General features: G+C 43.6%; 1 protein-coding gene across 5 annotated transcripts in view; it reads left to right on the forward strand.

The window, feature by feature from the left end:
* DPP6 (dipeptidyl peptidase like 6) overlaps positions 1 to 22,399 on the forward strand; it is a 939,040-nt gene that overhangs the window by 750,629 nt on the left and 166,012 nt on the right. For all 5 annotated transcript variants that reach the window (XM_053898709.1, XM_053898707.1, XM_053898705.1 and 2 more), the window contains exon 7: positions 14,712 to 14,793. In XM_053898709.1, the coding sequence (XP_053754684.1) occupies positions 14,712 to 14,793 (82 nt within the window). The remainder of the gene's footprint in view (positions 1 to 14,711; positions 14,794 to 22,399) is intronic.

The following is a 22,399-nucleotide window of genomic DNA, read 5'->3' on the forward strand; positions in this document are numbered from 1 at the left end:
CTTACCCATTTATCCCATTGCCCCTCCCACAACCGCTCCCATAGCCCTCAGTTTGTTCTCCATATTTATGAGTCTCTTCTGTTTTGTCCCCCTCCCTGTTTTTATATTATTTTTGTTTCCCTTCCCTTATGTTCATCTGTTTTGTCTCTTAAAGTCCTCATATGAGTGAAGTCATATGATTTTTTGTCTTTCTCTGACTAATTTCACTTAGCATAATACCCTCCAGTTCCATCCACATAGTTGCAAGTGGCAACATTTCATTCTTTTTGATCGCTGAGTAATACTCCATTGTGTGTGTGTGTGTGTGTGTGTGTATACATATACATACATATATATGTATATATATATATATATATATATATATATATATATATATATATCTCCACTTCTTCTTCTTTATCCATTCATCCATTGATGGACGTTTGGCCTCTTTCCATACTTTAGCTACTGTTGATAGTGCTGCTATAAACATGGGGGTGCATGTATCCCTTCAAAACAGCACACCTGTGTCCCTTGGGTAATGCCTAGTAGTGCAATTGCTGGGTCTTAGGGTAGTTCTATTTTTAGTTTTTTTTAAGGAACCTCCATAGTATTTTCCAGAGTGGGTGCACCAGCTTGCATTGCCACCAACAATGCAAAAGAGATGCTCTTTCTCTGTATCCTCACCAACATCTGTTGTTGCCTCAGTTGTTAATGTTAGCCATTCTGACAGGTGTAAGGCGGTATCTCATTGTGGTTTTGATTTGTATTTCCCTGATGATGAGTGATGTTGAACATGTTTTCATGTGTCAGTTGGCCATCTGGATGTCTTCTTGGAGAAGTGTCTATTCATGTCTTTCACCCATTTCCTCACTGGATTACTTGTTTTTTGGGTGTTGAGTTTGATAAGTTCTTTTTGGATTTTGGATACTAACCCTTTATCTGATATGTCATTTGCAAATATCTTCTCCCATTCTGTCAGTTGCCTTTTAGTTTTGCTGATTGTTTCCTTCGCTGTGTAGAAGCTTTTTATTTTGATGAGGTCCCAGTAGTTCATTTTTGCTTTTGTTTCCCTTGCCTCCGAAGAACGTGTTGAGTAAGAAGTTGCTGCGGGCAAGATGAAAGAGGTTTTTGCCTGCTTTCTCCTTGAGGATTTTGATGGCTTCCTGTCTTACATTGAGGTCTTTCATCCATTTTGAGTTTACTTTTGTGTATGGTGTAAGAAAGTGGTCCAGGTTCATTTTTCTGCATGTTGCTGTCCGGTTTTCCCAGCACCACTTGCTGAAGAGACTGTCTTTATTCCATTGGATGTTCTTTCTTGCTTTGTCAAAGATTAGTCGGCCATACGTTTGTGGGTCCATTTCTGGGTTCTCTGTTCTGTTCCATTGATCTGAGTGTCTGTTCTTGTGCCAGTACCATACTGTCTTGATGATTACAGCTTTGTAGTATAGCTTGAAGTCTGGGATCGTGATGCCTCCTGCTTTGGTTTTCTTTTTCAAGATTGCTTTGGCTATTTGGGGTCCTTTCTGGTTCCATACAAATTTTAGGATTATTTGTTCTAGCTCTGTGAAGAATGCTGGTGTTATTTTGATAGGGATTGCATTGAATATGTAGATTGCTTTGGATAGTATCGACATTTTGACAATGTTTGTTCTTCCTATCCAGGAGCATGGAATCTTTCTCATTTTTTTTGTGTCTTCTTCAATTTCTTTCATAAGCTTTCTATAGTTTTCAGTGTATAGATTTTCCCCCTCTTTGGTTATATTTATTCCTAGGTATTATGGTTTTTTGTGCAAAGGTAAATGGGATCAATTCCTTGATTTCTCTTTCTGTTGCTTCATTGTTGGTGTATAGGAATGCAACCGATTTCTGTGTGTTGATTTTATATCCTGCAACTTTGCTGAATTCATGAATCAATTCTCACAGTTTTTTGGTGGAATCTTTCGGGTTTTCCATATAGAGTATCATGTCATCTGCTAAGAGTTAAAGTTTGACCTCCTCATGGCCTATTTGGATGCCTTTTATTTCTTTGTGTTGTCTGATTGCAGAGGCTAAGATTTCCAATACTATGTTGAATAACAGTGGTGAGTGTGGACATCCCTGTCTCGTTCCTGACCTTAGGGGAAAAGCTCTCAGTTTTTCCCCATTGAGGATGATATTGACGTTGGGTCGTTCATATATGGCTTTTATGATTTCAAGGTATGCTCCTTCTATCCCTACTTTCTTGAGGGTTTTTATCAAGAAAGGATGCTGTATTTTGTCAAATGCTTTCTCTGCATCTATTGAGCGGATCATATGGTTCTTGTCCTTTCTTTTATTGATGTGATGAATCATGTTCATTGTTTTGCAGATATTGAACCAGACTTGCATCCCAGGTATAAATCCCACTTGGTCGTGGTGAATAATTTTTTTAATGTATTGTGGGAGCCAGTTGGCTAATATCTTGTTGAGGATTTTTGCATCCATGTTCATCAGGGAAATTGGTCTATAGTTCTCCTTTTTAGTGGGGTCTCTGTCTGGTTTTGGAATCAAGGTAATGCTGGCTTCATAGAAAGAGTTTGAAAGTTTTCCTTCCATTTCTATTTTTTGGAACACCTTCAAGAGAATAGGTGTTAACTCTTCTTTAAATGTTTGGTAGAATTCCCCTGGAAAGCCATCTGGCCCTGGACTCTTGTTTTTTGGCAGATTTTTGATTACTAACTATATTTCCTTACTGGTTATGGGTCTGTTCAAATTTTCTATTTCTTCCTGTTTCAGTTTTGGTAGTGTGTATGTTTTTAGGAATTTGTCCATTTCTTCCAGATTTCCCATTTTATTGGCGTATAATTGCTTATAATAGTCTCTTATTATTGTTTTTATTTCTGCTGTGTTGGTTGTGATCTTTCCTCTTTCATTCTTGATTTTATTTATTTGGGTCCTTTCCTTTTTCTTTTTGATCAAACTGGCTAGTGGTTTATCAATTTTGTTAATTCTTTCAAAGAACCAGCTTCTGGTTTCATTGATCTGTTCTGTTTTTTTGGTTTTGATATCATTAATTTCTGCTCTAATCTTTATTATTTCCTGTCTTCTGCTGGTTTGGGGTTTTATTTGCTGTTCTTCTTCCAGGTCCTTAAGGTGTAAGGTTAGGTTGTGTATCTGATATCTTTCTTCCTTCTTTAGGAAGGCCTGGATTGCTATATACTTTCCTCTTATGACCGCCTTTGCTGCGTCCCAGAGGTTTTGGGTTGTGGTGTTATCATTTTCATTGGCTTCCATGTACTTTTTAATTTCCTCTTTAACTTCTTGGTTAGCCCATTCATTCTTTAGTGGGATGTTCTTCAGTCTCTAAGTATTTGTTACCTTTCCAAATTTTTTCTTGTGGTTGATTTTGAGTTTTATATTGTTGTGGTCTGAAAATATGCACAGTATGATCTCTATCTTTTTGTACTTACTGAGGGCTGATTTGTGTCCCAGTATATGGTCTATTCTGGAGAATGTTCCATGTGCACTGGAGAAGAATGTATATTCTGCTGCTTTAGTATGAAATGTTCTGAATATATCTGTTAAGTCCATCTGGTCCGGTGTGTCTTTCAAAGCCATTGTTTCCTTGTTGATTTTTTGTTTGGGTGATCTGTCCATTGTTGTGAGTGGGGTGTTGAAGTTTCCTACTATTATGGTATTACTATCAATGAGTTTATGTTTATGATTAATTGATTTATATGTTTGGGTGCTCTCACATTTGGCGCATAAATGTTTACAATTGTTAGGTCTTCTTGGTGGATAGACCCCTTGATTGTGATATAATGCCTTTCTGGATCTCTTGATACAGTCTTTATTTTAAAGTCTAGTTTGTCTGATATAAGTATGGCTACTCTGGCTTTCTTTTTTTGACCATTAGCATGATAGATGGTTCTCCATCCCCTTATTTTCAATCTGAAGGTGTCTTTAGGTCTAAAGTGGGTCCCTTGTGAACAGCATGTAGATGGATCTTGTTTTCTTATCCATTCTGTTATGCTATGTCTTTTGATTGGAGCATTGAGTCCATTGATGTTTAGAGTGAGTACTGAAAGATATGAATTTATTGCCATTATGATGCTTGTAGAGTTGGTGGTGTTCTCTGGTCCTTTCTAATCTTTGTTGCTTTTGGTATGTATGTATATATGTATGTATGTATTTATATATATTTTTTCCATCTTTTCTCCGCTCAGAGAGTACCCCCTAAAATTTCTTGCAGGGCTGCTTTAGTGGTCACAAACTCCTTTAATTTTTGTTTTTCTGGGAAACTTTTGATCTCTCCTTCTATTTTGAGTGACAGCCTTGCTGGATAAAGAATTCTTGGCTGCATATTTTTCTGATTCAGCACACCGGATATATCCTGACACTCCTTTCTGGCCTGCCAGGTTTCTGTGGATAGGTCTGCTGCAAACCTGATCTGTCTCCCCTTGTAGGTTAGGGAGTTTTTTTCCCTTGCTGCTTTCATGATTCTCTCCTTGCCTGAGTATTTTGTGAATTTGACTATGATATGCCTTGTTGATGGTCGGTTTCTGTTGAGTCTAATGGGGGGTCCTCTGTGCTTCCTGGATTTTGATGTCTGTGTCTTTCCCCAGGTTAGGAAAGTTTTCCGCTATGATTTACTCATATAATACTTCTGCCCCTATTTCTCTCTCTTCCTCTTCTGGGACCCCTATGACTCTGATGTTGTTCCTTTTTAATGAGTTTCTGATTTCTCTAATTCTTAAGTCATGCTCTTTTGCCTTAATCTCCCTCTTTTTTTCTGCTTCATTATTCTCTATAAGTTTGTCCTCTGTATCGCTGATTCTCTGTTCTGCCTCATCCATCCTTGCTGCCGCTGCATCCATCCATGATTGCAGCTTAGTTAGAGCACTTTTAATGTCATTCTGGCTATTTTTTACTTCTTTTATCTCTGCAGAAAGGAATTCTAATCTATTTTCGGCTCCAGCTAGTATTCTTATTATCGTGATTCTAAATTCTGGCTCTGACATCTTGCGCGTATCTGTGTTGGTTAAATCCCTGGCTGTCGTTTCTTCATGCTCTTTCTTTTGGGGTGAATTCCTTCATTTTGTCATTTTGAAGGGGGAAAAGGAATTAATGAGGTAGAAAAATTAAAATTTAAAAAATATTAAAATTAAAAATGTATTAAAATTAAAAACACACACACACAAATCAAATAAATGATGCCAGATTCTATGTGTGTTTTGTCTGGGTATTGAAAGTAGTTTGACAGATTAGAGAAAATAAAGGGGGGGAGAGAAAAATAACAAGTTAAAATTTTTTTTTTAAAAAGGAAATCGTTTGAGGATTTGAAAAATAAATACATTGAAGTAGACTAAAATGAGATGATGGGAGTAAAATAGAATTTGAAAAAGTATACACAAAAGTAAAGAATAAAGTAGATTAAAAAATTAAAGAAAATTAATAAAAATTAAAAATAAATATGAATCTTTTCCTTTTCTGTATTCCAGAAAAAGAAAAGAAACGAAAGAGAAAAAAGATTTAAAGAAAGAAAAAAAAGGAAATCGTATGAAAATTTGAAAAAGTGAATACACTGTAGTAGACTAAAATAAAATGATGGAAGTAAAATAGAATTTGAAAAAATTTACATAAAAGCAAAAAATATAGTAAAAAATTAAAGAAAAATATTTTTAATAGAAATTGAAAGTAAAAATGATGTTTTTCTCTTTCTGCATTCAAGAAAAAGAAAAGAAACAAAAAAGAAAAAAGAAAAAGAAAAAAAAGGAAATCGTTTGAAAATTTGAAAAGGTGAATACACTGAAGTAGACTAAAATAAAATGATGGAAGTAAAATAGAATTTGAAAAAATTTACACAAAAGTAAAAAATATAGTAATAAAAATTAAAGAAAAATATTTTTAGTAAAAATTGAAAATAAAAGTGAGTTTTTTCTCTTTCTGTATTCAAGAAAAAGAAAAGTGTAGAAGAGAAAAAGAAACAAAGAAATAAAATTGAATAGATGAACCTGCTAACAGATTGAAGTAGGACTGAAATTGCTTCCTTTTCCCATAGAAGTCAGTCCATGTAGCTCTTTATAGTCCATAAATTAAGCCGGCGGTGAGGTTTGTGTTCTTGAAGAGCGAAGTTGGCCCAGTTGGGCGGGGCTCGGTGTAACGGCTCCGCTCTCCCCTAGATGGCGCTGCCAGCCTCCCGGGGTGGATTGTTTCCGTGCTCCTCGGTGCGCATGCGCGGCAGTGGTGAAAAATGGCGTCACCCGGCCACCCAGTCTGTTCTCCCGGATCAGCAATCGCGCACCCGTCCTCTGTCTTCAGCTCCCGTCCACTCCCCTCTCCTTCGCTCTCCGTGACCAGGCCCCAGGCAGTACCTCGCTCCCGAGTTCTGTCTCAGATGCGGCTGTTTTCCCAGGCTCCTTACTTCCGAAGGACCTCGGCTTTGACCCGCTCCGCCCCTCTGCAGGAGGGTCTCACCAATGGCCGAATGAGCAACGGCCAAATGTCGGCTGCACCCAGGAACGCCGGCTGGACCCTGCTGCTACCGGTGCCCCGAGACCGCGGTCAGGTGCCAGCCCACCCCAGAAAAAGTTCGCGAGACGGTGTAGCAGCAGCGTTTCAGGGATTATGGAAAATCGCAACACACATCTGGCACCAGGCTTCACCCTTAACAACCTTGTTCCAGCACCGGCGAATGTGGCCGCCTTCCGGGGTCTGCTGGGACCAGGTGGCCTCACAGCCTCTACCAAATGTCCTTCCAGCAGTGGAACCGCTTTTCCCCGTGTGGCCCAAGAACCTCCCGGACCCCACTCTGTTCCTGGGGATTCGCCCTTCCCTTGAGCACCACCAGGTATCGAGCTGCGGAGTTGCAGACTCTGCGCTCCCCTTGTTTACAGTCTTAATGGAATGTAAACCCTCTCCTTTCTCCTTTCTCCCTTTTTAGTTTAGTCCCTGCGGCCGTTTCCAATTTTCCACTTTCTCTCCAGCTGCTTTTGGGGAGCGGTGCTTTTCCCGTATTCTGCCCCTCCCCCCAGTCTCCGTCCTCTCTCCGCTCACAAAAGCACCTCCCTTCCTGCACCTTCTCTCTCCCCGAGTTCACCTCTCCGCGCACGTTACCTGCCGAATTCTGTGGTTCAGGTTGTGCAGATTGTTGTGTTAATCCTCCAGGCAGTTTTCTAGGTGTGTAGGATGGTTTAGTGTTGGTCTGGCTGTATTTCATGGACACGAGACACACTCTCATTTCCTTCTTTAATGGAAGTTTCTGAGCACCTGTTAGACACTTAATATATAACAACAAATAAGTCCCAAGCTCCCTTTTACCTAAGAAACTTTTCATGTGACTTTATTTAGTATCGTATTTGTGATCACGGTGTTAGCGTGTCCCCATGAATCGGACGGGGGATACATCCAAACATTTCAGAGTGAGCCACCCCATCATCTTTCAGTGACTGGAGTAACCCCGCAGCAAGACTCCTGTATCAGATCCCTCCCGAGGAAACACCTTCTGATATGCCAGAGACACGAAGACGCTTAAAATGAATGGTAGGATGTGTTCTGGAATGTTGGCCACTCGGGAAGGATTTATGCCTCTGATGATTCCTGCCCCCAAGAATTTAACCGTGTAATTTAAGATATGGGTAAAAACTGATAACACGAATCTTTAAGTTCTGCGTGAGTTTAAAGTATCACGAAACCTGACCAGTCAGCAAGTGGCAATTAGACTGGGTCCCATTGATTTATCCATGCACCCCTCCATTTATTCATTATTCAGGTAATATTTATGAGCATTCACAATGGGGCAGACACTGTTCTTGACCGGGGGTGTATCTTATATTTTTATATTACCCACCATGCCACGCACCTAGGAATCCTCAGAAAACACATATCATTTGACATTGCTATGCTAGTTTTTGGTGTCTTCAGCCATGAAATAAGTGTTAGGAGCCAGAAAAGCAATTTTTAGTTTGACTTTTCCAAATGCTGTTTTTGTTGGGAGGCTTTTCAGTCCCTTAAACTATCTTAGAAAGATAAATACATAACCTTTGCTGCAGTAACTGCTCTTCCAAATTCAACGTGATTGATGCCCTGTGTTGTTTATTGCTCAAATAAGAAAAATCAGAATGGACTGCACGATCATTTTGAGATACGGCAAGTCCAGATAATTTTATTCTAACTTAATCATTTTTTTTTTACCAATCCATCTCCTGGAGGTGATTTATCACAGAGCCTGCCATGGGTTCTTTAAAATAAATGAGTAAAGTTTCAAAAAGACGAAAAGTTGCAGGAGGGCACCAACCAACCACAAAATAAATAAAAACATACTTTCGTGTGTCCCCCCATCACACACACGCCCCCCCCCCCAAGAATTGCAGAATAATCCAGTCCACGAGGGGAAATGATTTGATGGCAATGAGCTTTCATGCAGAGAGCCCTGCCAGCGGTCCTCAGTGTGGGAAGGAGGCATCCGTACTGCTTTGACGGGAGAATGTGCTCCACAAAGAACCACCATTGAGTGGACACGGCAAGCGTTTAGCAGATGAAACTTCCTCGGGGGCTGTTTTTGCTCTGCTCTCTGCATGTCTTTCTACTTTGTTCCTTAAGTCAGTTGGAGATATTTTTTTCTCCTTTGACCAAACCAGGACATTCATCTTTAGACAGAAACTAATCAGCTTGGTGTCATTGAACTAATTAATGGCTTCTCCACTTTGGGCCTCAGTTTAAAAAGTGAAGGGTATATTAATTTCGTGGGCTTGTGGTAGCAAACTACCACAAACCGAGTGACGTAAAACGATAGAAATTCATTTCCTCATGGTTCTAGAGGCCAGAAGTCCAAAATAGAGTGTCCCCAGGGCCATGTTCCCTCAAAACCTGTAGTGAAGACCCTTCCAGCTTCTGGTGGGAGCCGTCTGTCCAGCCTGTGCCTCTCCTGTCACGTGGGCTTTTCCCAGTGTGCCTTCTCCTCCTTTTATACAGGAGATTGGGGTTGGATTGGGCCCACCCTAATTGAGAATGACCTTATTTTAACTCAGTGACATCTGCAAAGAGCCTGTTTGCAAATAAAGCCATATTTCAGGGGACTGGAGGTTATGGAAGCAGGAAAGATTGGAATCATGGTTGAGAAGAAGGTGACTAACCAAGACCGAGTAGACATGGCGGGAAGGGTTAGTACCCGGCTGACATGCATTACACCGGCTTCATGCTTTCTCTGCTAGTTCCCAGTGGCCTAGGTGTTTGTATAAGGGGGTGGATTGAGCATAAACCCAAGCTGGGCGTTTGCTAGGCTGGGGTAGAGAAAGAATGGTGCAAGGAAAGCCATTCCATGGGTGGTTTGAGCAGAGGATGGGCGACCATCAAGGGAGTCACTGAAGAAAGGACCCCCCTTTGCGAGGGGGAGTTGAGGAGACCACCCTGAAATCAAGCAAAGCTTACACCATCACATTCCAATGCAAAATATAGGTTGATTTCATAGAAACAGGGTTGAGGGTTGGGGTTCCTAAACCCACCCCCATATAATACAAGAATCAAGGTGTTTGTTTTATTGCTGAGTTCTATAGAGTAAATTTGTCCTCCTATCTGGTATATTATTGGACCTTTAGTTAAAGTTGTATATGAATAGTGATGGCATGATCAACTTAATTATTTACCATTTACCAATTAAAAAAACTGGCATTTATTGAATATCTACTCAGTCAGCTCTGCACTACCTATTTTCATATTCAGTAGAACATTAAGTCCAACCCTGGAAAGCAAGCATTTTTATTCTCATTTTATACATGAGGAAACAAACTTGGGTTAAATTTCCCTATTACCCCACACCCTACCGCTAGTTAGCGGCAGAATTCAGAATTAAATTTACAGCCTTTTAGAGCTCTTCCCACCACATCCCAGCTTCCTGCACTGAGGTGCTTGCACCATGGTATTTTCCTAAAGACAGACTGAAGCAGCTCTAAGGCATCGTGGGGGCATTTAACTTACAGAGATGCACCAGCTGGGAAAAATAAAGACAGTTCCGTCCTTAGACTGTGTTACAGTTTATAAATAGTGATTGTTTCTCTTGATTTTCCTGGCCCTTCTTTAGGGGAACGGGTCACTCTTATCCTGCTTCCTCATTAAGGCTGGTCTGAGAGTTGTACCCAGCCTCCTGCTCCTGCTGGAACTTGGCTTTTCCTGCTAGCCTCTGCTGTCTTCAGGCTGTAGAAGCTTGTCTGATGTGTTGGCCATGAGGGGAAGAGGGTATATGTGAGCCCTGGAGAAGGGGCGAAGGTGACAAAAGAGGGATGCACATGTGGTCGTGGTATTGAAATCTTCTAGGACACTCTGTCTACCTGGAGATACCACTTCCGGATAGCATTTATAGGAATTTACACTTGTTAGGTGAAAGAGATGCTAATCTCCTGCTGTTCTCGATTATCCCAGACAGTGGAACTCATTACCCAACAAAGAGAATTTCAGTATTCAGTAAGACTCTGGAATTTTAACATTTCTTTTTTCCTACGCTGTGCTCCATGCTTGGAAAATTCTAGATAAACCCAGGCCAAATGAATTTGTTAGGTTTGTCTTTAACCTTGCAAAAACATCTTTTACTTAGAGCCACCACCATAACCCATCTATCCCTACTCATTTGTTTGTCACCTCAGATGCATGAATTGAGTGCTTACGCCGTGCTAGTATTAAAGACTTTTTCGTCAATTCAATATCAAGATTGCAGTATCGTGGGAAGGAAATTCTCTAATTTTAATTCATTTCTATAATATTTGTTATAATCAATGAGGTATAACCTATTCAATTTTTTGAATTTTGTTTAGATTTCTATTTTAAAGTAATTTTAAACAAAGAAAACTTGCGAAAACAGTACAAATCATTCTCTTATATCCCTATCCCTACTTCTCCTATACTCCTGCAATACTGTTAGTGTATTTTATAACCACAGTGTAATTATCAAGGACAGGAAATTAACATTGGCACAGCATTATTAATCCAACTTATTTGAATTTTACCAATTTTTCTACCAGTGTCTCCTTTCTGTCTTGGGATCCCACGTTCCTTTAGACGTTATTTCTTTTTAATCCCCTCCAGTCTGTAACATTTCCTCAGTCTTTCCTTGTTGCTCATGATCTTGACACTTCCAAAGGTTATTGGTCAGCTGCTTTGTAAAGTGAGGCTCAATTTGGGCCTGTCTTATGTTTTCTCACGATTGAAGTGAGGTTATGCATTTTTGGTGAAAATACCATATAGATGACGCTTTTCTCCTCCCCAGCACATTGTACCAAAGTGTTCATGATGATGTTGATGTGTCTTATTTCCAGTGACATTGACCTCAATCTCTTAGTTAGGTTGCTGTCTACCAGTTTCTCCACTGTAAAGTTGCTGTCTTCTCCTTTATGACTGATAAATATCTTGAGGGGAGATACTTTGAGGTTATGCAAATCCTGTTTCTCTTCAAACTTGCGTTCACTAACCTAAGCACCCATCAGTAGATCTTGTCTGCAGCATTCATTAATGTAAGTCTAAGGTTGATACTCTTTCCTTTCTTTTTCACAGTTATTAATTGGAATTCTCTTACAAGAAAGCTGGTTTCTGTATTTGATTACTTATTTATATTAGTATGGACTCATGGATATTGATTTTATTCCATGGATGAATCTGATACTATTATTAATTATTTTGTCACTCATATTTTTCCAGCTTTGGCCATGAGAAACTCCTTTAGGTTGGCTTCTGCATTCTTTGAACAAGGCTTTCTTTCTTTCTGTCTTTCTTGAGCATTTCCTCATTTTCTGGCCCCATAAGATGTTCCAGACTCATCCTGTATTTCCCTGTTCCAGCCTGGGTACAACTACTTCTCCGAGGAGGAGCCTTATTTATTTTATTAGATGATGGTGTTTAGAGACCAAGATACGGGCACTGAGTATGCTCATTGTTTCTGGGGGTCATCAGTTCTAAGCCTCTCCACGAACAAAGCAAGGACATATATGCATGCACACTAACCCCTGGACACACATGTATCCACATTTTGCGTCTATGTATGTATTAGAAACCACGAGTTTACACGAATACCTCTGATTCCAGGCCAACACCGCACAGTTCATTTTAGCCTTCCCCTTTTCCTTGTAGCTTGTTTTTCCAACAGTAAGAAAACTGGTTTTCATTCTCTCCAATGTATGTATATATTTGCAGAGTAGTTTAATTCCAGCACACACATTAAGTAGTTTCAGAATTGCTAACCCATAGTTCAGAGTGATCTTTTTGTCTTTAGCTTTATGGTATCCAAGTCAAGATCCTGTTTTCTGATATTGCTTATGTTGGTTCTTTCCTTCCCCACCCTTCCATGTAGTTTTGTGATTTATCTGAAGTAGGGTTTTACTTTGTTGTGGTGTTGCTATTCTTTTTTGGGTTCCCCCACGTCCTGATTGTTTTTTATTGTTAGTTTTGTTTTTGGAGTGTGCAAAAAGTATGTGAAACCCCACTATGGGCTAAGACTGGACGTTATACCAATAAATATACCCCAGAGAAGTGCTTCTCCTTCCTCATGCAGACACCTCATGCCCAATCCCTCCTTCTTCCCACCCACCCCCTATACATAACCAACCTCTGGTTTCTGGTTTCTGCTTCCTGTGTTTGTTTTTTTTTTCACAAATGAGGATGTACGTATGTATATTTTCTTAGATCCCTTTCTTATAGGGTGGGTCACATACTATAGATGGTCTGTTGGACTTCGCACACTCCATGATGAAAATCACAACAGTCAGTTTATAGAGGTCTTTGTTCTTTCTTGCAGCTGTACCATAGTACCATTGTATGGATGAACCATAGTTTCTTCAGCCACGTATTGTTTCCAATGTCTTGTCATTACAGAGCTGCAATGAACATAACCTTCTGCCTGTCTATTTTTGTATTGTTAGAGGTATATCTTCCCGGAAGTGATGTAGTTCAAAGGATAAGTGTGTATTTTATTAGGTATTGCCAAATTTTGCTCTAAAAGGATTGCACTATTTTTCAGTGCAAAGTATGAGAACACCTTTTTCCTCACAGCCTCACCAATACAGTGTGCCATACTTTTCTTTCTTTTTTGGGAGGGTGTCAGGGAGCAGTTTCATAGGTGAAAAACGGCAATTCAGTGGTTCTATTTCTATAATTTGGCATGCGTTTGGTGCTTTTTAATATATCTGAGGACCTTTTATATCCTTTTTGTGATTTGTCCGCTCATGTCTTTTTCTCCTGTTTCTACTTTTTTGGTCTTTTGTCACCTCGATATTTTAGAGTTTTTTAAATACATTATGGATATTAGCTATTTGTCCATGGTACATGTTATGAATAATTTATCCCAGTTTGTCAGTTGCCTTTTGTTCATGATGTTTTTGATGCAAAAAACACTTAAAAATGTTTATGTAGTCAAATTTATCACTCTTTTATTGCTTCTGGATTTTGAATCCTCCTTAGAAAGCCTTTCCCTATGTAAGGTCAAAGAGGAAATCACCCATGTTATGAAAATAGTTTGAAACATTAAAGACATACACACAGTAGGTTTTGTTAAGATTCCTTTGCAACTGGGAATGTTAAGACCCCTCCCTTATTCTTCTAAATAAATGCCTGGCCATCAGCCTTCCCGGCTGAGTCCTGTTATCAGTTGTCATCCACTGCTTAGCACCTAATCACCCCATCTTCAAGCTTCCCTGGTCTCGTTAGACCCAGGGACCCCATCTAAAACTACGCGGGGGTATTGAAGACTATCTCGCCTTCTCCAGTGCTTTTTACTCTTAAGTGAATTCTGTTTTGTCCTGGTAGTATTATTAAGTATTAGCAACTTTAGAAGTTTCTGCTGACTCAAGCCCAGAGTCGGCACCTACTCACTTTGCCTCCCTTCCCTTTCTGCCTCATCTCCTTTGTTCTCCTAAAATTCACCTTCCTCCTTTTTCAGAGACCATTCAGCCACAGCCTCTCAGTGGACGAATGAGCACCTTCACAGCTATGCCTTCTGCATGATGCACATCATAGCCAAGTGATAGGGCGTAAACCCGACAGAGTCAGGCCCATCCAGCAGAACACAGATATAACGTCATCTGAAAAACATATGAAAATGAGTCTTTTCCACATGTTGCAGAGAATAGTAGCTACAAAATATACTGAAATATTTCAGACCTATACAAGTGTTAGGTTTTCTTCATGTTCATTATGACATTTATTTAAGCACCTTAGCAGGATTTTGTTAGCATGGTATTTTGCATATCAGTAAATAAAGAACCTCAGTGATGTCTGAAAGGAAGACAGTCTTTCTCTCAACCTTCCCCTCTCCCTTTCCTTCCTTCTCTCTCTCCCTCCTTCCCTCCCTGTGTAAACCAAAGGGTGAAATCTGTCCTGAGGCCACTGGTTTTGGAAGGTCAGAATGACCTAGCAGTATGCTTAGGAGAAAAGCCATCTGCCAGGAAAACCCAAGATAGAGACAGAAGCCACAGGGCTTACCACTGCATAGTCATGCATTTCCATTTGTAACGTTGACTGGTGTGGACGTTTTAATAACTGACCTACAGACCTCTGCAGGTTGTCTCTTGATAAATATTTACTATTTGGGTTAAGCAGTGACGGGCCAGTCTCAGCTTCATTCTGAAGAAGTCTAATGGAAGGCCGAGACATACTATTTAATAACACGAGCTTCTGAAATTCATACAGTGGCTGAAGGGAAGAAATGAGAGGAGGAGGATAAACATAGACCATTCTTATCTCCCACCATGTTGATTGATTGATTGGTTGTTTCTTCATTTATTTTCTTTCAGGGACCCTCAAAGTCTGGACCCACCGGAAGTGAGCAATGCGAAGCTTCAGTATGCAGGGTGGGGCCCCAAAGGCCAGCAGCTGGTAAGCCAATCGAGCTCAGTGACCAGGTTTGAATTTGATGAAGTTTACACACTGCAGGCGGGATCTGCTCACTATGCTCAGGGTCTGTGTTTGCATGAGTTGAACTTTGGAAAGGTACACCAGAATATTCGCCTATGTAAAATGGACATTTCTTTTTTTGATTAGAGAATTATGTAACGGCAGGTGCTCTGGTTCCCCGATCTGAGACCCTTGAAGTGGTCCCCACTTAGCTAGCTGCGTGTAGACTCCAGACGTACCGTGAGGTCAAGGAGATAAACCTTGTCGAAAAGACCAATGGGAATTAGCAGAGTCACGGAGCCATTGCAGGTTTCTTTCGTTTTGCTCTTGGAAGCCTGGCTCTGTTCTTCGGAGGGTTTTGGGAGAAGGTGGATTTGCTGGCCATCGTGGAGCCGTCCTCCCTCTGAGCGGTGTCGGCATGTGGCCAGCGCTGCCTCATGGCTTCACATCATGTCCTTCTGCGTCTTGATGCTGATTACATACAGCGGCATTTTAAAAACACTTTTCCTAAAATAACACAGAAAATGATTATTTTAAAAAGCTTGAGGTGAGATCGTATTGGACAGTCTGTTTGTTGTCTTAGGAATTGAAATAATCTTATTTTTCCCAATGGTATGGTTATACTGGTTGCATATTAATTCCATTTCCTTGAAATGACTTAAGGAAATAGGAAGATACAGGCCACAGAACTGTCCTAGCTATGACTAAAGGGTCCCCAGTGCCCGACACGCAGCGATCAGGATTCGAAAAGCATGTTTAGCCAGTGGGAGTCAGCTTGTGACTTGGGGGGAAGGGGGGGGCCAGGAGGCGGGTGAACACCCCCCGCCAACTCAGTTATAAGGAGACGAAACTCACCTTTCCTCAGAGACGCTAACTCTTCCACAAGGAGAAGCCGCGACATCATAGAAGGTTGTGAAAGCCTGAGACTCACGTGACTGAGTCTCCAACAGCTGACTTTAAGTCCCTCTGATGTCATGATGGAAGGTGTGTCTGGGAGCAAAGTGCACCCATATCCGTCAAATCACTCTGTACAAGTGACATGTCGCCTCCACAGAGGCTCTCCCAAGTCTCCACGGTCCTCGGGCAGCCCGCTGCCCACAGCCTTGCACGCCGGCCTCATTCCCCCACGTGGGGAAGAGCTCACGGGCGCGCAGCCTTCCTGAGGGGCCACTGCCCAGCCTCCGTACAGGCGTCAGGGTAAGGACATTGTGACTCACACACTGGTCAGCGTCTCTTCCCGGCCGGCCCGCGGCCTCTTCCCTTGTGTCCCGGTGATTATCACTAAGCTTAGGGACTCACGCTTCCCCATCAGCACCCAGGAGAGGCCAGACCCTGGAACCAAGGTCGCACAACCTGGTCCTGCCTTCTGGAAAGGGCTTCTGGTTTACGGTAAATTTAACCCACAGTTCCTAAAGAAGGATGGGTGTGAGCACGTGCGTGCAAGCAAACACACACACTTTAGGATTCTGTCTGGAATTTGCAGGCAGGTGGAGCTGCAGAATGTTCCCTCTCTAGGCCACTTACGTATTAGGCCAGCCCCTTCCGTATCTGAAGCTGCTTGTGTCCTGCTTTCTAGGGGTTGGGGGTGGGCTGAAGGGTCACAGTCATCCTGCTCAACCTCTTAAAGAACTGGCAGCAAAGCTAAGTAGGCGCCAGGTTCTCTGAGAAAGCGTCCCTGACTCCGCTCCCCACCGCTGGCTCCATCTCTGGACTCCCGTGTCTCCGTGCAGGCTCCCATCACTTGGACTTCTTGGTGTGAACTTAGGGTCTGTCCTCTTCCGCCAGCTTCATCTGGGCATCCAGCTCCATCACCTTGTATTCTGAGTGCCTAGCCCAGCGCCTAGTGTTCAGGATATATTTGTTGAGGTCAAAAATGGATGCATGGAGGTGCCTGGGTGGCTCAGTCGGTTGAGCGTCCGACTTCGGCTCAGGTCATGATCTCACAGTTGGTGAGTTCGAGCCCCGCGTTGAGCTCTGTGCTGACAGCTCGGAGCCTGGAGCCTGCTTCGGATTCTGTGTCTCCCTCTCTCTCTCTGTCCCTCCCCTGCTCGTACTCTGTCTCTCTCTCAAAAATAAATAAACATTAAAAAAATGTTTTTAAATGGATACATGAATGGATTTATTACATAATATATCCTTGTGACCCTCAGTCGCTTAAACACAAAGTGATTGGGTGCAGACAAGCAGCCACGATCTGTGTGGATGTTCAGGACATTACTTAACAGTAGGGAAGTTCACCTTCCTTTCTGCTCCAAGGAAATGAATGTTCAGGTAAGTAATAATTGCTAGTATTTGGGCTTAGTCCCAAAAGTACTAATGTGCTCAGGGAATTTTTGAGTTATTAACATTTTTGAACTTCTGGTTTTTATTATACAGTTCTTGTACCGAGTGTGGTTGGTAGGCAATGTAACTCACCCCGGAGAGCATCCTGTACAGGATGCAGGGGTCAGCACGCTGTTCCTCTTAAGGGGCCGGGTAGCAGGTGTTTTAGGCTTTGCAAGCCCACACAGGAACGTCTGGGTCTCAACTCTCCACTGTGCTGTTGTAGAGAGAAAGCAGTTATAGGCAACACAGAAAGAGATGGACAGTATTTTGTTCTGATAAAACTTTATTTACACACACAGATGTTCTGGCCCGAAGGCTGTGGTTGCTGACCCGTGTTTCGGGGGGATCGTACGCTCTCTCGGCTGTCCTCAAATGAGGAAAGCCTGGCCCGGGGACCAGCACCCTGGTGACAGGTACTCCCGGGGCTCGCTTTCTCGGCAAAGAAAGTCTGCAACCCGTGAGCAGGCTTTGCAAAGACACTAACAGACCCCTCATTGCCATTTTACTTGAAAAAGCAAATATTACTCCCCGAAGGAAATCTACTCTAATTATAAAGAGTCTAAAATGAGTGATTCTCCTTCAGGAACAGAGAACACAGCTGGAGTTCAAGTTCACCTGAGGGCTTTCTGAGCATCCTCACCTCCTGGTGAGGAGTGATTTCAGCAGCCCCTTTGGCTCGGGGACCCCGTAAGTCCCAGGGAGACGGCACCCCACCCTGGGAGCAGGCTAACGGCGTTCTCTCATGTCTCCACACGGCCTCCAGTTACTGACTCTTGCCTCCTAGGGTAACTTTTGTCGGACCTTCCGCTCACATCTTAGGTAATAAATACTGCCTGATGGGCCCATTGTTAGAGGAGCCTGCTGAGCCTGAAAATAGGAAAATGGATTTGGCTAGATTAAATGAGATTAAGGGAGAAAATATATGTAAAGGGTTGAGGAAGTGTCTTCCCCTCCATCTTTATGTGGTCAGTGGACATAGCCGTTCACATTGAAAACACGTGATTTCTAAAGTTTTCCCCGTACTTTATCCCCTGCAGATAAACTTTGGCCTACATGGAGTGCTTCTCTGAGTTTCTCTTCTTTGATCTTTGGTGAAGCCCTCCCCCTTACGTGTGTGTCTGTTCATGTGAAGTCCTGTCTCTGCTAACCTTCAATATGACTGTTTGTCCGTCTGAACGTAGCCTTGCATCTTCTAATACATAATCTCTGCAAGGACATCGTTTTAATGTTTGTTTATTTATTTATCTTGAGAGAGAGAAAGAGAGCACACAAGCAGGGGAGGGCCAAAGAGAGAAGGAGAGAGAATTCCAAGCAGGCTCTGCACTGTCAGCGCAGGGCCTGACGTGGGGTTCAAACTCACAAGCCGTGAGATCACGACCTGAGTTGAAATCAAGAGTCAGAAGCGGGGGCCTCCTGTGCGTCTCTGGCACGCTCCTGGAGCTCAGGCCCCCTCGGCCTGTCTTAGCGGGTTAGCGCGCACGCATAGGGTACTTTGGAGAATTGTTGCATGTTTCCCTTTGGAGCCAAGTGCCGTGGAAAGTTCTACAAATGTGATTGCACGGCATTAGACAACAGTAAGGATTGGAGGCTGGCATCTTTGCTGGCCTACTCGGATGATCAGAGACAGAAAATGGGCTCCTGTTCGGTTGGCCTGCTACCACGATGGTGACAAATGGACAGCTTTGAAAGGGAAGTCTAATAAGCCTCTTGGGAGTTCTTCAACACCAAGGTGGCTTCAGCACCTGACAAATGACGAGCAGATAGGGTAGCCGGCCGGGGAAGCTGCCAGAACTGCCACTGGAGCGGTCCCGGCATGCAGGTGACAGTCCAGCAGAAGAAAACGGAGGGATGCTCACAGGCTCCGCTCTCCCGCGTCGAACAGGAAGCCGACTCCGTCATAGTCTCTCGAGGCACGCAAGGCTGTGGTGTGGATGACAGTGAGAGACTGCTCTGTGTCTTCCTGGAAATGAGGGAATAAAATTAACTATGTTTACCCAGATGGGGGGACTTCAGCTACACTGTGTGAAAAATTGCCTTGATTACATGGCTTGATAGACCCTAGGATACTTCTCCGGGGAAAGTCATGGACAGAATGACTGACTCCCCAAGGAGAGTCAAGGAATCTGCTTCAGTGGCTTCTTTGTAAATGGCTCAGATAGCAGCTCTCCTGACGAGGTCGCAGGGCAGACTGGACTCTGGAACATTCTCCCCGCCCCGAGAGCTCTCGGGTTGACGGGGATGACTGGTGGTTGCTGTGGTCGGTCAGCCAGCGACCGGTGAGGGACCTGAAGGCCAGTCCTTTGTGTACACACAGTTTTGACCATCATTCGCTCACGCATTTGTTCACGGTTTAGTAAATTCCCACCGAACACTTCCTGTGCTCTAGACGCTGGAGTTTCACTAAATGCCGGAGATGCAGAAGCGAGGCACAGCTGTCTCCACCTCGTGGACAAGGCACCCGTCACCACGGTTACTAGCCATCAGCACCTGCACCTGTTCCGTGCTGCCCTGCCCGCCCCGCTGCATCTCCGTCCCCTCGGCACAAGCTCAGTGTCTGTCCATGGCAGGACACGTGACTGCCCCGCATCCCTGCGTGGGTGCTGGCCGAGTTTCCAGCCAGGACTCTTGGGCCCCCGGTCTTGGTGCAGTGATGCCGGCTGCAGCAAAGCCCTCCTGACGGTGAGGACATGCTGTCATTCCCTGGCCGCTTGATGTTCTTCCTGCAGAGCAGTTCTGCTCCCGGCCACAGTCTCAGCCGAGACTGAAGCCTGGGCCTCCTTGAGGGGACCAACCAGGCCCCCGTTTTCATTGTGGATTCTCAAGCCCCACCTTCCGTCAGACTTTCCTTCCAGGGTCCCAGCAGCCCTCCCCCGTGCAACCTTTTCCACCCGCATCCTCTGAGCTGCCTGCTGTGAGCACCTTTGCAGGAGCCCTGGACCATCCTCCCCCTTAGTGGTTAGAGGCACGCATCCGTAGGTCTGTGACGTAACAACTGCCACGGTCAAATGACTGAGTCTGTTCTAAAGAAGCCAAGCTCTATAAATCAGCTTCTTCTGAGTCCTCTGGGCCCACTGTTTTTTTTTTTTTAGTGCACCATTTTACCAAGGGTTCTTTCTAACATGTCAACAGCAAAAGAGAGCAAGGGTCTCACTTCCCGGGGTCATTAGCATCGCCTCGTGCTCCCTGTGGACTCATAGCAAACAAGCCATGCCTCTGGGAGTCAGTGGACGATCCGGAAGAATTAGAGCTGAAGGGTTTTTGTGCTCGCCCTCGGCCACTGCAGAGCACTCAGGTTTCTCCTGTAAAGGAAAAGAACCTTTAAAAATAGCCTATTAGATGGGGCGCCTGGGTGGCTCAGTCAGTAAAACGTCCGACTTCCGCTCAGGTCATGATCTCGTGGTCTGTGAGTTCAAGCCCCGCGTCGGGCTCTGTGCTGACAGCTCGGAGCCTGGAGCCTGCTTCAGATTCTGTGTCTCCTTGTCTCTCTGCCCCTCCCATGCTCATGCTCCGTCTGTCTCTGTCTCTCAATAATAAATGTTTAAAAATTTTTTTAAAAAATAGCGATTAGCGTTGTAAAAATTCACGCCACCAAAATGTCAGTAGTTCAACATGAGATACCAGATGGAGAGATTGTTCTTGAAACACCCAAATGCTCTGTTAAAGGGAATAAAGAGCAGACAGCTAATAGACCTGAGGATTCACTCCGGGCAGGTGTGGGCATCTGCAGACACACTGGCATCCACGCGGGGACCCTGCTCTCCGTGTGGCAGCCAAGTGCAGACGGAAGGACGAGTGGGTGGCAGTCACCGCAAGGCCCCGACCTCACCCAGGGATGGGCAGGTGCAGCCAGGACACCTGCTACCATGCCGGGAGCAAGACGGCAGGAACCCAGGGACAACCCAACCCTGAACGACAAGCCCTCATCTGAAAACCTCGTTGTAACATCACAACTGCCTGTTCCGTCTCAGAATCTAAAGGTCTTCATTTAGAGCCTTAGAAGGAAAAGAACCTTTAGTTTGTTCTCTTTTTTTAATATGTATTTATTTTGAGAGAGAGAGAGAGAACAAGTGAGCACGAGTGGGGGAGGTACGGACAGAGAGGGAGACACAGAATCTGAAGCAGGTTCCAGGCTGAGCTGTCAGCAAAGAGCCTGATGCAGGGCTCGAACCCACAAACTGTGAGATCATGACCTGAGCCCAAATCACAAGTGGGACCCTCCACCAATGGAGCCACCCAGTTTGTTCTGTTTTTTAAAGTTTATTTATTTTTGAGAGAGAGAGAGAACAAGCAGGGGAAAGGTAGAGAGAAGGGGAGACACAGAATCCGAAGCAGGTTCCAGGCTCCGAGCTGTCAGCACAGAGCCCAATGCGGGGCTCGAACCCACGGACCGTGAGACCATGACCTGAGCTGAAGTCAGATGTTCAACCAACTGAGTCACTCAGGCCCTCCTATTTTTTAAAGGCTGTTAAAAACAAAACCTGTAGAGTCAGGAGGCCACTTTCAGATCTGGGTTCTGGCACTTGCCAAAGGTGTGATCTTAAGGCACTTAATCTCTCCAAGCCTCAGTTTCCTCATCTGTAAACTGGAGATAATAATGTGTATCTCATAGAGGTCACTGTATGGATTCGGTTAATTTATTAGAAGTACATGGTGTAGAACCTCATATAATGAAAATACTCAGTAAATGATGGATTGTTGTGCTGCTGCTATTAGGATTATTACTTGGCTTAACCAAAAGGTAGAGAATAGGAAAAAAACAGGAATGTCATCAAATGAGCGTTTGGTATGTGTCCAAAGGTGAGCGAGGCTACAGGTAACGCAGGGAGATAACACAGGTGTGTGGGTGGGCGCCCAGAGGGCTCAGTCTCTTCTTTGGCTCTTCTCCAGCTTGCAGGTGGTGAAGGATGCTGCTCAGAAAGCTTCCCATCAGTCCCTGTCCCTCTAAGCCTGTAGCTCCTGGCAGGTTGGCAACCGTCCGTCTCCTTAGAAAAGGCCATTAAAGGTGACGGCAATTCCCCTGCTCCGATGTCACCCCAGAAATGATCCCTCAAACGGAGGGAATATGTTCCTATAAGAAACCTGGATGTTGGATCCCCAGAACTTAGTCATCTTGTAACGGGAAATTTGTACCCTGAGACCAGCATCTGTCGTCTCCCCTCCCCCGGCCCCCCAGTGCCTGGTGACCACCGTTTTATTCCTGGTTTCTGTGAGTTCAGACTTTGTAGATTCCACAGTAAGTGAGATCATACAGTATTTGTCTTTC

Source organism: Panthera pardus, unplaced genomic scaffold (assembly GCF_024362965.1).
Source record: "Panthera pardus isolate Hobbes unplaced genomic scaffold, ASM2436296v1 HiC_scaffold_9, whole genome shotgun sequence".
Lineage (NCBI taxonomy): Eukaryota > Metazoa > Chordata > Mammalia > Carnivora > Felidae > Panthera > Panthera pardus.